Source organism: Hippopotamus amphibius, chromosome 10 (genome assembly GCF_030028045.1).
Source record: "Hippopotamus amphibius kiboko isolate mHipAmp2 chromosome 10, mHipAmp2.hap2, whole genome shotgun sequence".
Lineage (NCBI taxonomy): Eukaryota > Metazoa > Chordata > Mammalia > Artiodactyla > Hippopotamidae > Hippopotamus > Hippopotamus amphibius.
In genome coordinates this window covers 104543783-104568308 of record NC_080195.1, presented here as the reverse complement: position 1 = coordinate 104568308, position 24526 = coordinate 104543783, and the positions used below count along the sequence as shown (strand labels likewise).

Genomic DNA, 24526 nt, shown 5'->3' with positions numbered 1-24526 from the left:
CCTCAGATATTTTCATGGTATATTAGACCAGGTAATAAGTTCACATATAGTAAAGTTCCATCAGTTGGCTTGCTAAGAAAATATGTGTTAGTCATAGTGGCATTCCATTTAAATAGCACAATATGATACCTGTATTTTTCCTATTAAAAATACTGTATTCTTACAATGAAAGGTAAATGTGTCCTTGACACTTAACTGAGTTCTTGGATCTTAATTTCTAAAATGTGGCAATAATATTTTTAAAGTTGAGGGGCCAAAAAAAAGTTCAACAGATCTTCCAAAATTCTGTTGTGGACCCTGGCTCTGAAGGAGGCAATGTGGGGGTGCTTTAAGGATGGTTTGGTTTAAAGAATTTTCTGAATTATCAGACTTAAGCGTGGGTGTTAGTTTGGGAGTGAAGACTACCTGTTTCTGGAATTGGACTGAGGTAGCCCACGCTACCAGATTTGTAGAGAACTACCTCCATCTTTTAGAGATTGTGATTATTTTAGTAACTGATAATCTGAAGACCTAAAACTGTTTGATGTGCAATAATAACTCATTATCACTTGATTTTAAAAGGAATCTGTTCTTAGTACCTCACACTCCAAAATAGCTAGCTAGAGCAGTGGTCATTTCATAAACACTAAAGGTAACAGTTTACAGTTGTTGACCATTTAGGAGAGAAGGAATATTAAAGATAATAGCAATTCAGTACATTCTCTTCACTGTATAAGTGTATGTGTTTACTTTTCCAGACTTTTTGTATGACGTGTATCTAATACAATGTACAGCATATTTTTATTTAAAATTTCATTGTAAATGTGAAATTTGGGTTACTTTGGTGTTCCAAACAATAAAAAAAAATACACAAAAAAATGTTTGTTTGTGTTACATATCTCTGTTGTGTTACCAGCATATCCAGAATATGTTTTCAAGGAAAAACTAAGCTTAAGTTGGACTCATTCCTATTGTGGAAAATTAAAGTCTCTTCTCTTGCCAGATACATTTACTCATTAATATTATTATACAGAGATTCTCCCCAGTTGTGTCACTCTGCTGTAGATGATGGTAAAATTTATAAGTAAAAATTGGGTATGGGTAAGATTGCTTCTTGATCATATTTGTTACCAAAAATTTAAAGCAAAAGTCAGAGATTGGTGGCCTACTGCAGTCACAGGCTGAATTGCTAGACAGTAATTTGATGTACTTCATGCTTGATTTTCACACATCCTTGCCTGGCCTCAATAGGCATTTGATGTTCCAAAATTTGGACACTTCAAGAATTATGTAGACGGAATTGGTTTATGAATTAAACAGGTGTGTTTGCTTTTATGCAATAGCTCTGATCCTTAAGGCTGCCTTGAAAGTGAATAATTTGACTATCAAGTTCTGTAATTCCATTGGACTTTTGAACAATGTGGTGATTAGGGGCGCTGACTCCCATGCAGTCGAAAATCCACATATAACTTTATAGTTGGCCTTCCATATCTGCGGTCCCACATCTGCGGATCTGCAGATCCAGCCAACTACGGATCACGTACTACGTATTTATTTACTGTACAAAAAAAAAATCTGTATATGCGGGTCCGTACATTTCAAACCTGTGTTATTCAAGGGCCAGCGGTGCTTTTAAATTGATATTTGAGTTGTGATTTTACTTACCTTTAGATTTTTCTACCCAGAATTTTTATAATTTTATAATTAGTAATTTTTAACATTTTAAATTAGAACATTAGAGCACCAATCTACTAGTGTGAATAACACCCAAAGGAAACCTGAAGAAAATTCTCAGATTTTTTAATAACATCTAATTTTTAAACACTGTTTGCATTTTAATATTTTTCTTACTGTAGATTTGGTTATAATATTGGTTATATTAAATTATAACCTAGAAGGGTCTACCAGATGTTCATTTATCCTATAAAAGTGTTCTTTGAAAGCTTTAAAATATTTGAATTGGTACTCTAAATATTGCATTATATTATTCCACTAGTGTTACATAGTTAGAAATGTTTCCCAAATACTCATCATAGTGCCTTCAACTTTGTATGTAACATTATTCAATGAATGATTAACAGTGATCAGTCCACAAGTATTTACCTTGGATTTGAATTTATGCATGAATACACTATTTTTTCTCAGAAGGTGAAGCACTTCAAACAAAACATGGAAAGGTCTTGCACGAAAACTTGAAAGCCGCCTATCACATTGTCTCCATCTCTCTCTGTACTCCTAGGCTGCAGCACTCCAGCCTAAAGAGTCTCTAAATTTAAATCTCTCTGACATCTTTTGGGACCTGAGGAATGTGGGAGGGGCAGAAACTCTGGGCTTTAGATTGATTTTGGTAGACAAAGATAACGCTGTGAAGAACTTCAGGTAAGATTTTTTCCAGCTAATGTTGAAAATAAAATTTCCTATGGGTGATCTCATTCATTGGTGGATTACCAGTATATCCCAAACTTCTTGACTCTAATAGTATAACTCTTAACTCTAAGTCACAGCTGTTATACTTTGCCAGTTACAATAAAATAGCAATTCGTATAGAAACTGAAATTCTAAAAAACAACTGTAAATGAGCTATAGGGAAATTGACCAAACCTTATTGTACATTATTTTGCAAAAAAAACCCAAGGAGTCATTTTAAAGAGATAATGGTCTCTGATTCTTCATTTGAAATTATGGTTTTCATGTATTAGATTTTATCAAAACATAATGTACCCTATGCTAAAAACAGATACACATCTTAGTGTACCTGCACTGTATGTTGAAAACTCAAATTTCTTTCAACAGTCTCTTGATACCATTCTAAGAATGATTTTTTTTTTTAGTAAAGTGATGTATAACACAATCTGAAACGTGCTTTCTCACATTCTTTGAAAACTAGCTCCTCATTTTTCCGTTCTCCCCAGCTCCCAACACAATGCCTACAGTAAGAATCACGTGGGAGTCTTTTCAAAATAATTATGCCCCAAGTGTTATTAATTGGTGAATCTAGGCAAAGGAAATACATGTAGGGGTTATACTGTTACTTCAATTTTCTGAAGGTTTGTAATAAAAACCAAAAACACTTTTACTGATTAAACAAACATATATATATATATATGCCTAGGGGCTCTCAGGGCATTGGTGGGAGAGATGAGTGGGTGGTGTATCTTTTTCCTTGTGTGAACACATTTTGAGTTAGGTTCATGCACAATGCCACAGTGACACTCATTCTTTTGGAATCAAAAAAGATGAAACTGCAACTTGGAGCAGAAAAGGAGGTTGTGAAAGAACATTGCAGCTTTTCTCGAAATCTCAGATCTTCATAGTTTACAATGAAAGAGACTCATCGCCCTGGGGGAGAGACCTGGACTTTGTAGCCACTGCTTTTGCCCCTTGAGAAGTATCTTGTTGACGAGTTTCGTCATCACTTATGCCACCACTGTTCATTCATTCATACGTCCAGTGTGTATTTACTCCAGTACCTACTGTGTGCCAGGCACCCTTCTGGGTACTAGAGATACCTGAATGACAAGACAAGGCCTGTCTTCCTGGAACTTACATGCTAGTGGGGACTTAAGTAATAAGTAAACTAGTAATTTCACATGAAGATACGCCTGTGAAGAGAGTAAAGTAGAGAATGGGATTGTAGGACTGTTATGTGAGATGTACTGTTTTAAATAGGATGGCCATGGAGGGCTTCTAAGGAGGTAATATAGAGAGAAATAATAAAGGAAAGAGCCATGTAGGTACAGAGGGAAAACATCTCACTTAGAACAGAAGGAGAGCTTGGACTGAGAACAAATTTGGCTTGTTGGGGGGACCACAGTGGGTTGTTAGGGCTGGAGCAGGGTGGTCATGAGGAAGAGCAGCAGGTGGTGAGTTCAGAGCTGGTTGTCAAGGGCCAGGCAGGAGTGCAGCGGGTTGTGTAGGTTTAACACTGTTGTGATCTGGTGTCCATTTTTCAAAGGATTATGTATGGCTTTTCTGTAGAAAGCAAACTGTAGGAGTTGGTAAGAGTAGAAAGGGGAGACTGGTTTGGATGCCATTGGAGTAGATGAGATTAGAGCACTAACTGCTTGCACTAGGATGGCACAGCAGAGGTAACAAGCATTTGGATTCTGAACTTATTCTGAAAATACAGCCCTCAGAATGACATTATTACTTACACATGTGAGAGAAAGGAGTCAAGAATGACTACATTTTTGACCTGAGCAATTAGTAGAGTGTAATTGCCATTCCTGAGATGGGTGACTCTGTAAGAGGAGTGGGTTTAGGACGAGAATGTCAACTGAAAATGATGGATGTTTTAACTTTGAGGTTCAGGTGCAGGTGTCAGCTAAACAACTGGTGTAAATAAAGTCTAAAGATGTACGTTCTGGTGTCATCAGCAAATATAAATAATATTCACAGCCACCAGAGTCTGTGAGATTGCTTAGGGAGGGAATGTAGTGAGAGGGATGAGCCCAGGAATATTTCAGCATTTAGCAGTTGAAAATATGATACGGAGAACCACAGCATGATAGGAGTTTGTATGTATCAATCATTTAAGCCTTACAAGTTCTTTGAGGTTGACACATTTTGAGGATGGGGAATCAGAGGCATAAAGAGATGGAGTAACCTGCCCTAGGTCACAGCTCCATGTGGCACCTGGAATTCAAGGTACCCTTATTCCAACACGTGTGCTTTTAACCACTGCCCTATACTGTTCTGTTCCGTCCAGTAAAGGATACTAAGAAGGCGGCAGCCAGAGGGTTAGGAAGCAAAAGTAGAGGGAGGTATTCTGGAAGCCCAGTAAAGAAAATTCTAGGAAGGAGGAAGAGATCAACTATCAGATGCCATTGTTGGGTCAAAGAAGAGTGCTGAGGCTTGCCAACTGGATTTAGCAAAATGAAGGCTTCTGGGTGACCTTGAGAAATGTGATTTTATTGCAGTGATGGATTCAAAAGGCTATGTAAGTATATATAGGGTCAGGAGAGAATGAGAGATCAATAAATGGATACAGTGATTTTGGACATCTCTCTGAGGAGATGCGCTATATAGGGGAACAGTAAAATGGGGGTGAGAGCCAAAGGGAGATACAGGGTGAGGGCAGTTTTTTTGTTTTTATTTTTAAAAGACAGACAAAATTCTAGCATGTTTATTATTACAAAACCCAGTAGAGGGGAAATTTTTGTTGCAAGAAAGATGTTTGCTGGATGGTTATTACATAGGTGAGAGGGCATGGATTCAAGGTTTGAATGTGGGGCCTTTGGAACACAGGTGTTCACAGACGTAAGGAGTAATATGGATACAAGTGCAGGTAAATCGGTAGATGTGGTAGGCAGTGGCTTTAAAAAAAGTCTTTCTAAACGCCTTTATTTTTGAAATGATATACCAACTAGAATAAAACGTGGTATTTACATTTAACAAAACTTGGTATGAAAAGAAATGAAGTACTTACACATGCTGCAATGTGGATGGGCCTTGACAAGATATGCTGAGTGAAAGAAGCCAGTCACCAAGGGTCACATATATTCTACTTACATGAATTGTCCAGAATAGGCAAGTTCATAGTGACAGAAAATGGAATGTATGGTTGCCCGGGTGTTGGGGGGAAAAGGGGGAATGATGGTTAATGGATACAGGGTTTCTTTTTGAGGTGATGAAAATTTATTTTGATGGTTGCTTCACTCTGAATATATTTAAAAACATTGAATTATACCCTTTATGTGGGTGAATTGTAGGCTATGTGAATTTTACCTCCTGGAAGTTACATAAAACAAACCAGCTAAGAGGAGGATTAAGGAGAAACAGGAACATGTGAAATAGATATCGAGAAATATAAGAATGTGCATTGGCTAGGGAAGTTAGAATTACTGGCCAGAGTTAAGGAAGCATTTGTGGTTGTAGTTACAAATAAAATGAGACCAGTCAGCATGTTGGGGGTGATGCCCAGCAATGTTCAGGTGCAGATTAGGTAGAAGAGTTGCATTTAAAACCAGTATTGAGGTTTTTCCAGGCAACATGGTGAGGGAGAATCATGGACTCTAAGACAGGTAAGGAGGAAAGTAAAGACATGAAGGGCATTGGGGACATGACCCTGGTGGGATTGATGGTTCTGGGAAAGGGGGTTAGAGAGGGGGGTACTTGAAAATAAGAATTCGAAAGTGACAAAGTTACTCGTAATGGAAGATCCAAGACTTCCTAAAAGGCATTGGCTGTGGTAGAATGGAAGACAAGATGATTGACGGAGAAGAATTAGAAGAACCACCTTTTCTGCTGATTCGCCTTTTCAGATGTTCTCTCTGCCCTTCCTCCTGCTCTCCTCCCTTTCCTTTTCCACAGAGCAAATCCTTGTTTTCTTTTTGAAAGATCCAGCTTAAATTTACATCCTCCATGAAAGTGTCCAACTAACACATTCAGTTGGTCACTCCCATAGTAGATAAGTCAAGCCTTATTTATATTCTGAGGTTTCAAGGTCCACACTGGTCTCCAACCATGATATCAGCCTTCCCGCCCTGCACCACCCCTTAGCCTTTTAACATACCTGTTCTTTATTTCCCATAATTACCAGCATCTTTGCTATAGAAAGCAATGGCACCTCTCCTTTGATATTGATTTTTATTTTTTAATTGTGAAACAGTCATTTTTTTGACTCATCATAGGAAATAGCCTTGGTTATTTAAACTCCAGTGTATTTCCTCCACTTCCTAAATTTAAATACAGACTTTGGGGCTGTCACTTTTTTGGTCTGCCTTAAAATCTTGCTGTATTAGAAAATTTGGAGTCTTCTATCTAGTATGTTTCCCCAGGTCAGAACTCTTCCCTTTTTTGTTTCATCCATGTTCTGGATAAGTTAACACCATGACTCTTGTCTTCTGAGCTCTGTACATTTAATCAGTCTCTTCAGCACATTTCCACCAGGTGTATCCCAGGCCCTTTCAACTCTCGGTATTACCATGTGAAATTTGTTGTCTGTCTCCAAAAATTGCTTCTCTTCCTAAATTCTGGCACTGCATTGATGCCTCCATCCACTCATTCAAAGCTGTGTTCCTCCATCTCTTTTAAGTTCTGCCAGTCCTGCCTATTAAAGGGCTTAAATCTGTTCCTCATCTCTAGCACCTCTTTCAGTTGTCTCACCTCTGTTCCCTAGATTCTTGGAATAAGAACCTAACTGCTACCCAGTGTCCTCCCCTTTCTTGCGTTCCTGTATACGATTTGCTAGAGGGATCTTTCAGAAATGAACATAAGATCATCCCTGCTAAAACTACCTCCGTGGTTTTCCAAGTCCAGGTTCCTTCTCATGGCATATAAGACTGGGTTGCCCCAGCCTACCTGTTCAGCCTCACAAACCTCATCTTTTTTTTTATAAATTGATAGCAGTCTGTTCATACAGATTCTTTCTATCTGCTTCTATAATAAACGTCATCTTCTCTCCTTGATTTTTATCAAAAGACATTCTGTTGATATTCTCAGAACGCTTCACTGCTTCACTTTGCTAATAATAATAGGCCTTTTTAGAAGCTGCTGTTCTCTTGACCAGAAATGTCCTTCCTTACTCATATTGGCTTTGAATGTCCTTCTCTTCCTTTGAGACCCAGTTCAGAGATCCGCTGGGACTCCTGCTCAGATTCACACAGTCCCACCTTTGTCACCATACTAGTGGGTGCCATCTCCTATAGCAGTTGACATTTGTCTGTTTTTACTAGGCTATGTCCAGTTTGAAGGAAAAGATTATTATTTTTTAATCTTTATATCCGCAACACGTTAAGTGTGTTAATAATGTAAAGCTTAGATGTTCAACATATGTATGAATATTTTTTTTGTTTGTGATTCTAGAAAACTTAGTGATACTGCACATCATACTTCCAAATGAAATGAATAATCGCTTTGAATGTCCTTTAGACCTGGGTAACTTTCTATATATTCTGTTGGTATATGCATAATGTCAGCTTTCCTAATGAAAATAAAAATGAAATTCAGGTGTTATGCCTACCAAGGGCTTATACCACCCAAAATATTTTTTAATTAAATATAACTTTTATTTTAAAAGCAGTACTTTTTTGTTCACTGCGAAACGACAGATGAGAAAAAAAAAATCTGTAATTCCACCACTTCTGTGGTCTGAAAGCCAACATTTGGAACTATGGGAATTCTATCGGGAATCTTCGTTGGTCCATAAAGGGTTAAAAGGAATTCAGCTTATTTAAAAACGGGGGGAAAGGATTTGAATGTATAATTTAAGTAAATCCCCAATACAGATATCCACATATATGGAATAGATGAATTAGATACTGGTTTTTTCTTTATTAAAAAAAAAGTGCTTTGTAGGAGGTTTAAATAATATGGGTGCTGTAAAATTAACCCTGTTAAATCAGTCTGCATGCACCCTGAAATGCATGTTATAAAAAACTTAGAGATGTGTTCCTAGAGATGAGTTTATATTTTACAAAGAATCATTGCCCGTTTGATCTCTTCTGTACAAGATTGAGGTTGGCCTTGCTTCCTTTGGCAGCTGTCAGGTTGGTAGTTGAGGAAGCCAGCATCGTAGGGAAATCAGGAATAGGCCTTCCCATTGTCCTGCAGCGGTCTGTTTCCTCTTAGAAATTCATCTGAACTTAATTCTTTTGTTATAATGAGATGCTTTGAACCCCTCCCCCATTTTTCTAGTGTTATTTAAAACTTGCTGTTGGCCCCTTGAGCCTATAGTTATAAGTACTGGCATGTGCCACACTAAGTCTTTAACAGAATAAACATTTATCGTTTTCATCCTTGAGTAAAAGCTGGTGGGAAAGTAAAGTTCGATTTGTTTAAGTGCTTCTATATATACGATACCTCGGTTGAAAGAGGTTGTACATGGGTACATACATTTTATGTTGCTTGTTTTGAGTTATAGTCCACAAATGTTGGGACTGTATGATTTCTTTAAAAAGTGGGAGCCAGGGACATAGTTCCTTGTTGTCCCATTCTATGGTATGTACTCAATATATGTTCACTAAATGACATGAAGAATGTTAGTTTGCCATGAATTTTATATCAGTCTGAGATATAGCTGTAATATGTTCATTGTCTGTGATTTTCGTAAGGAGAGTGTGAAGAGTCTATGAAAGGGATGGGGTCTTTGCCTTGTTCATCTACTTCATTATTTCTGCCTTTTCACTATGGTAATTAGCATTTCTCAACTTCAAGCTTGACATATGGAAGCTTAATTTTTTCCGGTTACCAAAGTGCTTGACTGTAAACTGTAGTGGCTATTGGGGGACAAGGAGAGGCTAATAAGATCTCAATGATCAGAAATGAAAAATGCTACGTTTTTGCAAATTGAGATGTTTAGCGTTAGGATATTTATCTGTCAAAATAGATGCGTAGAATAATGGTTTCAGCACTTCACTGTGTGCCAGGCTCTGAGCTCATGCTTATGTATTTTATCCCATGTAATTTCAACAAGAGGCAGATATTACTATCCCCATTTCTGAGGCATGTGTCCATGTCTATGTAAGATTTTTTTTTTCACCAAATGTATTTCTCTTTAAGCATTTAAAAGAAGGTACTCTGTTTAAATACCAAAGCAGTGAGTCTTCATGTTAAGAGTTATAAACTAATACAATACATTTTCAGTCCACTCTAGTGCCTTAAGTCTGACAGAATAGTATTGGACGATATGTTCTGAGGAGCAAAAACTGAAGTAGAAATTCTTGTCTATCATATTAGTATTAATTGTTTATACAGAAAATCTAGGAGCAAATAGGACTTGTTAAATGTTTGCTCAAGTGAGTGGGAGGAAGTGATTGAAACTGTAAGCATAAAATCACATTATGTTGGGGGGAAAAAAGATGAAAAAGTTTGCTCTCTGGTTGTTTTCCTGTCATTGTCACACCAGCATTTCTCTCACCGTTGCCAGTCATAACCCACAATTTGCTCAAAGGCATTTCTGCAGCACAGGGGTAATGGCACATTCTGACACTTTGCTTTATTAGAATAACTCTTGTTGGTCATAGTATTGGCCTTGCAATGTTAATATTTGCAGAGAAATATATTGAGAGAGAGGTGACAATAACCTGTTACTGAAGTTGTGAACCAAAACAGATCCTTCCTCCTTTTCCATATCATAAATGATGGGTTGAATTTGTTTCACTCTTACACCAAAGCATAAGCAAAACCATTTGTAAATGGGAAATAAAACCAGTAAGTCTTTGTCACTTTCAGCAGCACCTTTGGGAAAATGAATAGAAGGTGAATGGCTGAGCACTCAGCCTTGTTCAGCAGTCATTTTGGCATAGCAGTTTACACTATTGAAAAGGGACTTATAAAAATAAACTCTACATTTGTGTACGAATCTTTGTAAGCATTAGTGTTTAAGTAATGGTTACTGCATAATAACTACATAAAGCATTTTAGTGACGTAAAATCAAAGACCTCCCTCTTCACTGGATTTTCTGGATCATTGACCTCATTTTTTTTTCTAATAAAAAGTCAAATTAAGACTTAGAGTAAAAAATTTTCTTCTGAGAGTACACCTGAAATAACCTTCAGTTGGCTCAGATAGTTCAGTTCTTTATCTCATTAGGGCATAGCCCATTGTGTTTCTCAAGTATTTTGAGTGGTAAAACAGCGACTAATCAAGGCTGTAGGAGATTTTGACATACTCTTTCCAAATTTGGTACATTACGATCTCCTTTTGCAACTTATTTTGACCTCTACCTATCTAGTAGGTAGAGGTGTATACATAGTGTGTGTTTTTAGGACTGCTTGCCCTCGGTTGCTACTGGGCCCTCACATTGAGTTTCTGCTAGATAGACTGGCAAACAATATGACGTTTGAAGATTTTGGATTGAATTTCCTTTTGCTTCAAGTTCCACAGGAAATAGTTGAAAATAGAATTTGCCGTCTTCTGTTATTTTATTTACATTTTAATCTGTATTGCCTTGTAGGTACTCAAGGAGTTGCACCTGGTCCTGTAATTGGGCTCCAAGCCCCATCCACTGGTCTTCTTGGTGCCCGACCTGGCCTGATACCACTGCAGCGCCCGCCAGGAATGCCTCCACCTCATTTACAGCGATTTCCCTTGATGCCACCTCGCCCCATGCCTCCGCATATGATGCATAGAGGTCCACCGCCAGGACCAGGGGGCTTTGGAATGCCTCCGCCTCATGGAATGAAAGGTCCCTTTCCGCCCCATGGCCCCTTTGTTCGGCCTGGTGGAATGCCAGGGCTCGGGGGCCCAGGGCCAGGCCCAGGGGGTCCTGAGGACAGAGACGGAAGACAGCAACAGCCACAGCAGCAGCAGCAGCAGCAGCCGCCGCCACAGCCACAGCCACAACCGCAGCAGCCGCCACCAACTCAGCAACCGCAGCCGACTCAGCAGCAACCACAACCATTTAGAAATGATAACAGGCAGCAGTTCAATTCAGGTAGAGACCAAGAAAGGTTTGGAAGAAGATCTTTTGGAAATAGGGTGGAAAATGACCGGGAACGGTATGGGAACCGTAATGATGATAGAGATAACAGTAATCGTGAAAGGAGAGAGTGGGGAAGAAGGAGCCCTGACCGGGACAGGCACAGAGACTTGGAAGAGAGGAATAGACGCTCTAGTGGGCATCGAGACAGAGAGAGAGATTCTAGAGATAGAGAGTCTCGTAGAGAGAAGGAGGAAAACCGAGGCAAGGAGAAGCCTGAGGTGACAGACAGGGCAGGTGGTAACAAGACCGTTGAACCTCCCATTAGCCAAGTGGGAAATGTAGACACCGTTTCAGAACTTGATAAGGGGGAGTCTGAGTCTGCAGTTGTAAAGCCTTCTGAAGAGTTACCTGCTGAGGCTACCTCATCCGTTGAACCCGAAAAGGATTCTGGCTCAGCAGCAGAGGCTCCTCGTTAGAGACTGGAACTTGTCCAAATGTGACAGTGACACTTCCTGGAGTGTAGAGCTTGAGGTGTACAGATGCTGTATTATACTTGCTCCTGCTATATCACAGCCCCGCAGTAGTTGGTGGGGAATTGTAAGCAATTTGATTGCTTCCCTTCTATTTAAAAATAGCCACAAAATAACAAAAAATACTGAAAATATGAATAAATATTACCCTTTTTGCTGTAACTTTTTAAAAGTTTTGACTTTAAAAAGTTTACAAATCGTAATTAGAAGTGCTCTCTATTTTTTTTTTTTTTTTTAATTTAAGACAAGGTAACGGTGAAAGCTCCTCAAAAACAATAGGGATGTTTTTAATAAACTCTATTTTCGTAACAAACTTTAATGTGTGCTATTCTTCCTACACTGCATTAAGGTGGAAAAGGATTGTTCACCATCAAAGTTTGAGCTGTTCATACTGTATTGGAGTCTAAATTAGACTTATTTGATGGAAATAGACATCTTTATGTAGTTATTCTAACACTTCATTTGTAATATTTTTGATTTTTAGCATTTCAGTCATAAGGCAAAGGTTAGTGGTTTTAATGTTAACTGAAAAGCTTATTTTGGAATTAAATCAAGGTTTTCTTTTTTTGCCAATGACTGGTAAGTGTTGCCCTAAATAATTTAAAAAGTTTTTTGCTGGAGGGAAAATTGGATCCCAACATTACCCTTATACTGTAAATTATCTTGATTGCCTGGGTGTTACTTATTTAGAAGGTTGGGTGTTTTTCTTACCATCCCATTAAATTTTTCAGAAGGGTGAAAGAAATCAAGTTTAATGTTTGCAACCTAAAGCTTTTTGTCTTATCTGCATAAGGACTTAAATGCAACCTGTTTCCTACAAGCCTTGCTTGTTGCCTTTCTTTAAAACTTTTTAAAGTCTCCTGCTGGGCAGAGGTAAACTGAACTTTTTGCCACTTATACTTTTATCTCTTTTCCTTAAAACTGTTGGGTTAACTAGGAAAATAGTTGTAGATTATTCAAGAACTATTACATGAAGACATCCAAAGCCAAATCAAACCTATACCTGAAAGAATACAAAGCAGTTACATAAAGCTGCTTACCTAGTGCCAAGGAAAAGACCAGCCGTTCACACAATCCAAGTATTTATGGCTTTAGAGCTTTTTTCTTCTTAAATTACATTTTTAAAAGTGACCTAGGTTCAGCGTGCTGAACTATTTCTTTACCCTCATCCCCAGGTGAAGCTGTTTTATTTGGTTTTGAGTTTTCTGCAGCAAGATCTGTTTTGATGGGAAGAATGTAGCCAGGGCAATGTTCTTGTGTCCTTGCCTTTGGAAAGTAAGAGAAAATCCCGTTTCATACATGTAGACTTAAATTATAACATTTGTCCTCAGTTTTATGTTGGCCCACTGAGAAGTTTAAAAGTCCTATCTGAAACTGCTTCTGGAAATACACATTTGATTAGTGTTCAGATTTCAAGGACTTGCAGCCCTGTATTTCCAGTTGAGAGTATTAAGGTCACCCTACTTGCACATGACAAAAACCCCAAAGTACCAAGTGATAGTAATTACACCTGAGGCTTTAACGTACACAAGCAAGTCCTATATCTGAGCTTATACCATTTATGTAACAAAACTGTACACTATGAAATCTGCTGGTGTTTGTTTTTAAATTCCCTACCTGATGGTAGTTTTAACCACTTACTGTGAACATACTGTTATCACCAATTTAAAACTTCAAACACTACAAGTTGTCTTTCTCTAAATTAGCTTTTCCTCTCCTAAGTGATCTTCGCTTGATAAAGTCCATCATGTATTTATGACCAACTAAAATTGCTGTTTATTTCTCGCTTCTCTATCAGAAGTAATATTCTACAATTTTCAATTAATAAACAACTATAACCCACAGTCAGACCTGAGATTAACACTTCATTTAAAAGCATTCTCTTAGAAGTACATGTTTACATTAAGAAAAATAGATTTGAATTCACTAATTGGGTACATAAATTCTTGTATTTAAACAGAACCCACAAACATTTCTTTGCTTCCACTTTACAATGGTATATATGATGTATTTCTTTGAAGGGCTTATCTGAAAGCAGATGGTGCCAACCTCTACTTTTATTAGAAACTAAATGTTCACAGGTCTACAAAAATGGAGAATGTGCCATTTTGACAGGTAGGTAAATTAATTTTATTCTTAGTACCTGAGGTTCTAACTTGCCATTCACAATTTCACTAGAAGTTATCAAAGGGCTCTTCAACCGTAACAGCTGCTTTTTAAATTTAATACCTTAATTTCCCTAAAGCTAACAAAGGATAGCCTATTTGTCCGAGATTAAAGTTCAGCTTAGTCTTAGCCATATTTGCCAGTTGCTAAAATTGTAAACATTTTGATGATCTCATTTAAAACACTTAAAAAAAAAAGTGCTCTATGAAATAGTTAATACCCATCAACATATTACTAAATTTGTTCCATTCAAGCTCTATGTATGAGTATCAAAGCTAATTCAGAATCTCAATTTAGATACTTTAATAGGCTCAAAAATACAGTGCCACAGAGTGTTTATTGCAGGTTTGAGAATCGAAGAAATTCAGACAGTTAAGTAATATCCATGTTACTGAGTCTGGCAAAATACAGAGATCATTGAAACAAACATTTTAATTGAGTATGAGTTTTATAAAATTACACAAATCTTCCAAGTGATGATAAATCAGTTCTCAATACAGGTACTTAAAGCAATTAAAAAAAAAGTCACACAAATTACACTTAAGGTTACAGAGTTTAATGTTTATCAAGTTAAATTCCTACAACTAGCAAGATAACAGATGAGTTACTAGGACTCGGACGACATCCTAGGGAATGTACTGGGCGATCCCAATTACACCACAGGCCAAACGATTTCCAGCATTTCCTGTCTTTGTACTTTCTTCATTTCCACCTCTGCCCAAGTCATCTGGTTTTTCATGGACCTTTAAAAGATTTTAAGAATACATAAAATACATCTCTTCTCAACAATACCCAAAAGACTTTTAAGAACTTTTAAGAACCACTGAATATTATAAAGTAACTTGTTAAAATAACCCTCCTAGTAGGAAAATACATTAATATTTAATCTAGTAGTAAAAAGTAGAAATTACTAGTCAAAAGCTTTTTCTTGATGATGCAGACATAGTTACCATTAAACACTAGGTAAGCAGTGCTACCTCTAAATGAAATAAATACCCGCACAATTAGGTTACAAGGCTGCCACATGCTTAATCTGCCATAAGAAATTTAAGTAATCTCAGCTACGGTAGTCATTCTTACATAGTACAAATTGGGGGAAAAAAAAACCTTATCAAAATCATGCCTAATTAACTACAGGCCCATAAATAAGAGGTAATCCTAAAAATATTTTCAAGTATTCAAGCAACAGTATTTCAAGTGTTGCTCATCAAAAACTGATAAATGATTTTTCTGCTTCATAACTACAGCTGGAGAAAATCCTAAGGATAAGAGGGTCAACTGAGAGGAAGTGTCTACTGAATGTTAACTGTCCTCTGGGGCAGGCAAAAGGGAGCCTATGCTAGGTGATGTTCTGTGTGAGCCAGACGCAGCTCTCTAGGTAACTTGGGGCAACTGCTTCCCACATGTTCAACAAGTGATAACTTGTAGACGTGAATGAGTATTAGTATTGAGGTCCATCCCAAATTTTAGACTTAAAATGCTCTGGTTAACTACAAGGGGGAAAGCCAGTAGTGGCAAGAAAATCTGGCCATTTAAAAACTAGATAAAGACCACTTCTGTTTCTGTAACACAGATCTAAGTAGTGTGACCAAGTACAATCTGCTTTATTACTGCACCTTAGCAAAACAGTGTTCTTAACTAACCTAGATCATTAATTCATTCATCTTCACCGTAATCATCCAATAAAATAACTGCTTTTCCTAATCCGAACTAAAAGTACAATTAACACAGATCCTTAGAAACCAGGATTAATAATCATGAAATCGTGAAAACATACATGACTATGTATTAGAAGAAATTTTATGTATATCCTTATTATATGAAAACTCACCACCATTGTGCGGCCAATGATGGAATGGTCTCCTGAGAGTGAGATTATTGAATCTTCAATATACACTGTGGCTACACCATTTTCGTCAGCTTTCACATTGCCCAGGTCTCCAACATGCCTAACATTGAAAAAGCATTAGAGGGATTAGAACTCATTTCTATTTAACTTTAGTTCATGAGCTAAATTAAAAATGGACCGAGTCAGATATCAAATAGAACCCACTTTTCCAGATTGACAAAAGTTTGAAAACATACAAGTTTAAAAACAGGTAACTAGATGTTCCAGACACACAGCTCTTCAAACAAGGCTTCAAGTCCATAAAGCAATGCTCGGGGAAGAATCGTGGGGTGGGGTGCACCTCTAATTTCAGAGGTAACATACCAAAGGGTGAGTTATGCCTGTTAATTCTTGGCATGGCTAAGAGCTAGCCCCTAGGCCTCTGATATAAAAATAATGTAATCATTGTCCTTAAATTTAATATTTTCCTGAAGGGCTCTCAGAATACAAACACAAATGGAGTCTCACTGAATTTTCAGCATCAAATTTTTACCTACAAAGCTTCCAATGTTTCACAATGATGGTTTATTTTGCTAGTGGTTGACAGTACTGTTATTCATGACATTTCTTGTATTAGTTCCCTTTGACACCTGTATTAGTTCTATATTCAATAAATGCTACAAAACCAAATCGTTTTAAGTGTCCCCATTTGTCAATTCCTTAGCCCAGGGAGTAAGCCATTCCAGCACTTGGGAGCAAGGGGTTACACGGGGCAACAAATTCAAGAGCAGAGGTGCAATTATCTTAGCATGCAATCTGCAAGTAGTATACCCATACTGACCCCACAGAGCCATCCCTATTACTTCAAAAGAGTTAAGGTCACTCACCTCTCTTCATCCTTTGGCCCACCATGTTTTTTGGATAGAGGATTAAAGTGAGGACCTGCACTGGTACAGCCTAAATACCAAAAAACAAAAAAACAAAAAAACAGGATCTAAATTATGAAGCAAAATTCCAAAATAAATTCTAAAAAGAAACTGGTCATGGCTAAAATCCTCAAATGGAGAAAGTACTGACCCACACTGTGACTTCTAGGCTAATGAAAACGGAAAGCAACACCTTAAACAAAATGGGCAGGGAGTAGACACAAATTCTAACTACTGTGTGACACTGGTAAAGTTAATACCATTCTCTGGGCTTTGGTTTCTTCACTGCCCTGTAAAATGAGAAGGCCAAGACTTGCTCTTCAATGATTCTTCTATTAAAATCCCATGATTATGATCCTACTTCGTAAGATAACAGCATACCTCAACTACAAAAGACTTACCTCCCCAATAGCATACTATCAGTCAGCTCTCCTGTTGGTGGCCTTCACTTGATGCATGCATAATATAAAATGGCACCTTAATCCAAGGGCTGTTGCCCACACAAGCCTGGGGCATTCAGATTAATCTATAAAAACGGCACTCCTGTGCACTAGGGAACAGCATTCACACAGATCACAACCACAACAATGCAGGAGGCTCTTTCGTGACCTGGTTCTTCACTCAACAGCTGACAGAAAGTGGCCCCTGTTTACAACCTTTATCCATCCCCCACCCCAACCCTCCTCACCCAGGGAGAAGACATGTAGGTAACAGGAAGTAACAAAATAAGTCAAAGCCACAGAGCAATCTCCTCCCAAGGCAGAAGCAGTAAAACCAAAAAACAACTTCAGAAATTTTTGTAATTGTTGAAATGGATCAAATCTGATCATTAAATCACTATAGGAACCAACACTCTGACATAAATCACAGCAAGCTCTTTTTTGACCCACCTCCTAGAATAATGGCAATTAAAAAAAAAATAAACAAGTGGGACCTAATGAAACTTAAAAGCTTTTGCACAGCAAAGGAAACTATAAACAAGATGAAAGACAACCCTCAGAATGGGAGAAAATATTTGCAAAGGAATCAACAAAGGATTAATCTCCAAAATACATAAACAGTTCATGCAGCTCAACATCAAAACAATCAATCAAAAAATGGTCAGAAGACCTAAACAGGCATTTCTCCAAAGAAGACCTACAGATGGCCAAGAGGTACATGAAAAGCTGCTCATCACTAATTATCAGAGAAATGCAAATCAAAACTACAATGAGGGGACTTCCCTGGTGGTGCAGTGGTTAAGAATTCACCTGCCAATGCAGGGGACACGGGTTCGATCCCTGGGCTGGGAAGATCCCTCATGATGTGGAGCAACTAGGCCCGTGCACCACAACTACTGAACCTGTGCTCTTGAGCCCATGAGCTACAACTACTGAGCCCACGTGCCACAACTACTGAAGCCCGAGTCCTAGAGCCTGTGCTCTGCAACAAGAGAAGCCACTGCAATGAGAAGCCCGCGCACCGCAATGAAGAGTAGCCCCTGCTCCTGCAACTAGAGAAAGCCTGAGCGTAGCAATGAAGACTCAACACAGCCAATAAATAAATAAATAAATATTTTAAAAAATATATCAAATTGTACACTTTAAGTATATGCACTTTATTGTATGTCAACTGTATCTCAATAAAAGTTCTTAAAGGAAAAAAAAAAAGTTAAAGGCTTAAAAAAAAAGTTAGGACTTCCTAGGTGGTGCAGTGGTTGGGAATCTGCCTGCCAATGCAGGAGACCGGGGTTCGAGTCCTGCTCTAGGAAAATTCCACATGCCACAGAGCAACTGAGCCCGTGCACCACAGCTGTTGAGCCTGCGCTCTAGAGCCTGTAAGCCACAACTGTTGAGCCCATGTGCTGCAACTACTGAAGCCTGTAGAGCCCACGCACCACAATGAAGAGTAGCCCCTGCTCGCCGCAACTACAGAAAGCCCCTGTGCAGCAGCAAAGACCCAATACAGCCAATAAATACATAAATTTATTTTTTAAAAAAGTTAAAAAAAATAAATTAAAAAAAAACAACCAAAGAAAACTACAATGAAGTTTCGCCTCACACCAGTTAGAATGGGCATCACCAGAAAATTTACAAACAATGCTGGAGAGGGTGTGGAGAAAAGGGAACCCTCCTGCACTTGCTGGTAGGAACGTAAACTGATACAGCCACTATGGAGAACAGTATGGAGGTTCCTTAAAAAACTAAAAATGGAATTAACATATGATCCAGCAATCTCACTACTGGGCATATATCCAGAGGAAACAGTAATTCAAAAAGACACATGCACCCCAATGTCACTGAAGCACTATTTACAATAGCCAGGTCATGGAAGCAATCTAAATGTCCATCAACAGACGAATGGATAAAGAAGATGTGGTACATATATACAGTGGAATAGTACTCAGCCATAAAAAGGAACAAAATTGGGACATTTATAAAGCCATGGATGGACCTAGAGATTGTCATACAGAGTGAAGTAAGAAAGAGAAAAATATCATACATTAACGCATATGTGCAGAATCTAGAAAAATAGTGCAGGTCAACCAGTTTGCAAGGCAGAAATACACAAAGATGTAGAAAACAAACAATATGGACACCAAGGGGGAAAGCTGGGGGGGGGGGGGGTGAATTGGGAGACTGAGATTGCCATATATACTATATACATTACTAATAAGGAAAAAAAATCTAATTGTATGCTTTAAATATATGCAGTTTATTGTATGCCAATTATATCTCAATAAAAGTTCTTAAAAAACAAAAACCAAACAACAACAGCAAAAAAATCACTATAGGAACCAAAGTAAAAATAAGTTCCAGCAAAAAGAACTGACCCATGAGCTTCTGTTAACCTGCTTCTAATCCCAAATTGAGAAAATTAAACTCAATCCAAAGCACCAACAGTTTACATTCTATCATCAAGTTTGTATCTTACTTCTCCCCACTAAGGCTCTTGTGTTGGAGGCGTGAGCTATTTTTTTTTTTAAGAACTTTTATTGAGATACAGTTAACATACAATAAACTGCATATATTTAGAGTGTACAATTTGGTATCCCAATCTCCCAATTCATTTCCCCCCAACCCTCCCCGCTTTCCCCACTTGGTGTCCATATGTTTGTTCTCTACATCTGTGTCTCTGTTTCTGCCTTGCAAATCAGTCGATTTGTACCATTTTTCTCTATTCCGCATATATGTGTTAATATACGATATTTGTTTTGAGGCTTGAGCTATTTTTACAGGGTAATGCAAATAAATGCACTCCACGCTTGCCACTCCCACCTTCAACCCCCACCTCACAAACACCTGGGGTCAATGGGGAAGGTCAGAAAGTAGCTGTGTTTTTTTGTTTTCTACTATTCTACACCTGAGAGTCTTAAATAATCAACCCATAATCATGATAAAAAAACATCAACTCCTTCCTCTTCCATTCCACACGTAAGAGTCAAAAGCCACTTTTATCCCTGAGGTTGATTTTAGTAGTCATATTAACTTGACCTTTTAAAAAACTGTTGCAAGCTTTTAATGTTTGGGGGTAACTCTACTCAGTTTCTTACTGGGTGAAATAATTGTCAGTCACTAAACCAGCACAACACCCACCTTGTGTATTATCTCCAAACTGATGGACATGGAATCCATGATCGCCTTCAGTCAAGCCTGTAATGGATCCCGATACCACGACTGTATCTCCCTTTATGCAAAGAAAAGTGAAAGAAGTTTGAGAGAGCAAATGCTTCTGAACAAAGAAAATAGTTGAATTACCACTCACAGGAAAGGGAGAGAACGTGAACTCCACAGTTGAAAACTTTGCGTCCAAATCCCAGGTCCACCACTTCCTAGCAGTGAACCTCTGGCAAGCTGATTAACTACTCTATTCATTTGTAATATAAGTTCTTGTTTATTATGTAAATACTTCATAAGTACTAGCGCATGGTGTGTATGTATATATATCAAACTTTTGAACCCAAATGTTAGCACGTCATACACTTTTTAGCACCTTGCTTTCTTCATGCAGACACTCTTCTACAGCAAACACACAGATTTTGCCTTAAAAGGGGGGGGGGGAGGTACCCTGGAAATATCCAACTTGCTACCCTAGGATCCCTGTCCTCTGCTCTCCATGAGAGGGGTGTTTACGAGTTTCCAGCATAGATATGTTTTGATTCATAGCCAGAATATATCCTACCTCACTGCCCCTGAGGGACTGATCCTAGTTTAAGCAGAAGTACTCCTTTCTCAAGTCTTTTTAGCCATTGAAACCTAGATACACTTTGCACTACTGAGACCAAAAAGAAAGGACAATAAAACACTAAAGCAAGTGGAAAAAAACACACTGAAATTCAGGCAGTGGTGATGGGTAATGATACTGCTTGCTACATACAGAAATCAAAGAAGTTACTACTACAGCTACAAAGAGATCTTAGGAACTAAAATAAAATACACACAGCATCCACACCATATAGTAATACAGGATGGTGTCTTCATTTTTAAAAAGCCAGGGCCAACAGTTACTAGAGGTGTTAGCCTTGAAGATCGGACTTTCCACTGGCTACATACCAGTGGCTCAAAGGAAGTAACATTGCAGCTGCTGCCTCCTGTATTTCTTTTGGAGAATAGAGACACTATGATTCCTCTATGTACAATCTTTAATTCTGGAAAAACCCAAATGTGAAAGTTATCCCCCAAAACACGCCAGGTTATCAAAAGCACAAAGAGACAAACATGCCTAGTTCTTCCAAGCCTCCACTTAACTGGTGATGCACAGAGCACAAAAGGTTCAACAGTAAGCTGCCTGCGATCAACCCTGCAGGGACCAGGCTGTTATCTCAAATGAGTAAAATAGGTAAGGGAAGCAGGAGAAATGTAAGCTGGTCCAGCAGAGTGTTGCCCTGGGCTAATGAAGGCTCAGTATGGGCAGATCTCCAGATTTTTCAAGAGAAGCTAAGAATTTGTGCTTGCAGGTGAAAATTTCTGATTTTTGAAATTGGAACCTAATCCAAAATTTTTTTTCTTTTTTTTTTTTTTTTAGGATCTTCCTGGAGCAGGGATCGAACCCGTGTCCCCTGCATTGGCAGGCGGATTCTCAACCACTGCGCCACTTAGGAAGCCCAATCCAAAATTTTTAAACACTCAATAGGCCGAGAAATACAGTTTTTCGCCAATCTAATACGTCTGCATATCCAAGGGTCTTTATCAGGTACAAAGAGCACCACCAAAACAAAGTTTGGAACTTAAAAGAGGAAGCCATACAAGCTGCTCAGGGAAAAACTAAGATGGGAAAACTAAGAGAACCTTGGTTATGTAAGCATTCACAGTTTGGCTTCGGGAGCCGTTTCTCAATGGCCAGAGGGAAAGAATCCCTCAGAGGCCTCTTAGGTTCTCTAGTGGAGAGGAAAGAGGCGGGACAAAACAAAGTCCGGCAAATGAAAACAGCAAAATTTAGTCAAATGTCAAAGAGCCTTTTCCAGAAAATATGGAAACCACCTAAAGGAAAAAAATTAAGCTCAAATGTAAGTTCTCCCTCATATAAATCTCAAAGATGGGAAATTTACCTAGGTTACTTTGCATGTCCTATCACATTTCCATAAGCCACTTTAAAATCTCATTCTCATCTTAAATATTCCCTCATGATTAACAAGCCAACATAATTTCCCACCCACTGGTAACCTCACTAAGATGTGGGGAGACAGTCTTATCACAAGCAGCTTCCTTACAACACCTGTGTTTTGCAGTGTTATCCAGGAGTATCTCTGTACACTTTATTTTACAAGATTTGTTCTGAGGTTTATCACTGGATAAACCTCTGAACAAACCATCTCAGAGACAGGCCTACCGGTAGAGAAATTTACGGAGAATTTGTTTAATCCAATGCTCCAAGAACAAAAGTGGCATTTCCATGCAATGGAATACTCCAGGTCTCCTCACGCTGGATTCCCAAACCTCAGCCACTACCCTCTACCAACAGGAATTCTCAATCCTCCATGTACTGTTCAGAACTACTCTGGAAGCTTTAAAATAACAGCAACACACTACACCCTATCAGGTTTTGATGTAATTAATCCCGAGTTGGGCCCTGGCATCTGTATTTTAAAACGTCCCCCAAATGAGTCTGCTGTGCAGCCAGAGTTAAAAATCGCTCCTCGGGAAAAGCCCCAACAAGGGAGTCTGTTAGATCTCTGGCTTTTGGAGCTCTGACCAGGGCCGTCTTCTTTGCCCTTAGAGCCTGACCGTGCCCTAGAGCAGGGGTCAGCAAACTTTTCGGTAAAGGGTCACTGTCGCATACTCTTGGTTTCACGACCTTTTAAACACAAACATATAAAAACCTCAACGTATAAAAACCACTCAGCTCGAGGGCTATACAAACACCGCCCCGGGAGAGATTAGGCTCGCGGGCCGCAGTCTGCAGACCCCTGAACTAGAGAGCTCTAACTGGAAAGGAAGCCCCAAAGGGATAACGGATGCTACGAGACTCAGGCGGCCCGGCCGCACCCGCCACCCCCAGATCTCGAGGACCCGCTAGGCCTCGGACTGCGCAGCTCAGAATCCGCAGGATCTCAGGACCCAGAAACTGACCCCGCAAGAAGGGCTACAAAGCCTCCCCAAGCGGGTCAGCTCTCCGCCCGCGCCTACAGACGCCGAGGAGGCCCCGGGGAGCCGGCCTTCCTCCCTCGCTTTCTCTCCTCCCCCCGGGGCCCGCGGCTGTCGGCACCCACGGGGCCGGCCCGGTGCCCCCCCCACCCCGCACCGCCGCCGGGCTCGCCCAGTGACTCAGCACTCCGCGGCCGCGCGCGGGTGGCGGAGCGGGGGCGCCGCACGGCCGAGGCCCGGGGCGTTGCGGCCCCGCAGGCCCGCGCGCCGGGGGCGTGGCGAGGGCGGCCCGAGGCCCCGCAGGCCGGCCGCCCGCCCGCGCCCGGGCACATGGGCGCGGCCACGGCCTCGCCGCGGGTCTGCCCTCCGCCTGCCCTTGCCTTTTGCTCGAAGTGGATGGTGCCCTGCACTTGGCCGTCGCCCTTCAACACGCACACGGCCTTCGTCACCATGACTCTCGGGGACGCGCTCCTGCCCGGACGGCGAGGGTAGCAAGCGAAACAGAAGACGCCGCAGGAGACGCAGACGCAAACCCAGGAGGGCGCCCTGAGGCTCCTTTATAGGCCGGACCGCCGCGCCCCGCCCACTCTGGCCCGGAACCAATCGCCGCCCGCGCTCGCAGCCCGCTCCCCACGGTGGCCTCGGGACGCGAGCGGCCGGGAACAACCGGGGGCGGGGGCCGAGGGGCCACGTGGGGAGCCTGCTTCTCCGCGCCACCGGCTCCCTCCGCCCCGCGGCTGTAAAACGCGCAGCAACCTGGACCTGTGGAAAAAAACAGTTTTCCCCCTTCAAAGGGTGTAACCCGTGGACTGCAGTACACGCAATTGGGAAAATGAGGTATACGCGGCACGCCTTGACGATCTGAAGTCCCTTTGTCTGGAAATGTAATGAGTTATAACTGACTTTGGTCATAATATTTTCGTATTTGTTTTTTTTTTTTTTTATAGAAGTTGGGGCTATCAGGCTGGGTGCTTTAGATAGTTTTCATTTTCTAATTGTCTTGTGTTTGGGGTTTCTGAGGCTGTGTAATGTAGATGCGTCTCAGCCTCTCGTCTCACCTTTTCTTCCCTGCAGTTTTCGTAGTCCTAAACACATGGAGTGACTGACTTGGTTATCAGAATTGTGCATTCTTTTCGAATATTTCCTGTTTGGCAAGGCCACAAACCTA

The 24526-nt window shown here is 40.0% G+C and overlaps 2 protein-coding genes across 3 annotated transcripts in view; one reads left to right on the top strand and one right to left on the bottom strand.

Annotated features, from left to right (window-relative positions):
- The window catches only part of SCAF4 (SR-related CTD associated factor 4), a 56982-nt gene extending 44794 nt beyond the window's left edge, over window positions 1-12188 (top strand). For both annotated transcript variants that reach the window (XM_057696179.1, XM_057696178.1), the window contains exon 20: window positions 10878-12188. In XM_057696179.1, the coding sequence (XP_057552162.1) occupies window positions 10878-11821 (944 nt within the window). In that variant the 3' untranslated portion in view covers window positions 11822-12188. The remainder of the gene's footprint in view (window positions 1-10877) is intronic.
- A 2171-nt stretch (window positions 12189-14359) lies between these two features.
- SOD1 (superoxide dismutase 1) lies at window positions 14360-23961 on the bottom strand. The gene is made up of 5 exons (XM_057696180.1): window positions 23739-23961; window positions 20371-20461; window positions 16757-16826; window positions 15873-15990; window positions 14360-14784 (listed from the first exon to the last, which is right to left on the bottom strand). The coding sequence occupies exons 1-5, from the start codon at window positions 23808-23810 to the stop codon at window positions 14668-14670; spliced, it is 468 nt and encodes a 155-aa protein (XP_057552163.1). The 5' UTR covers window positions 23811-23961; the 3' UTR covers window positions 14360-14667.
- Window positions 23962-24526: the final 565 nt, after the last annotated feature.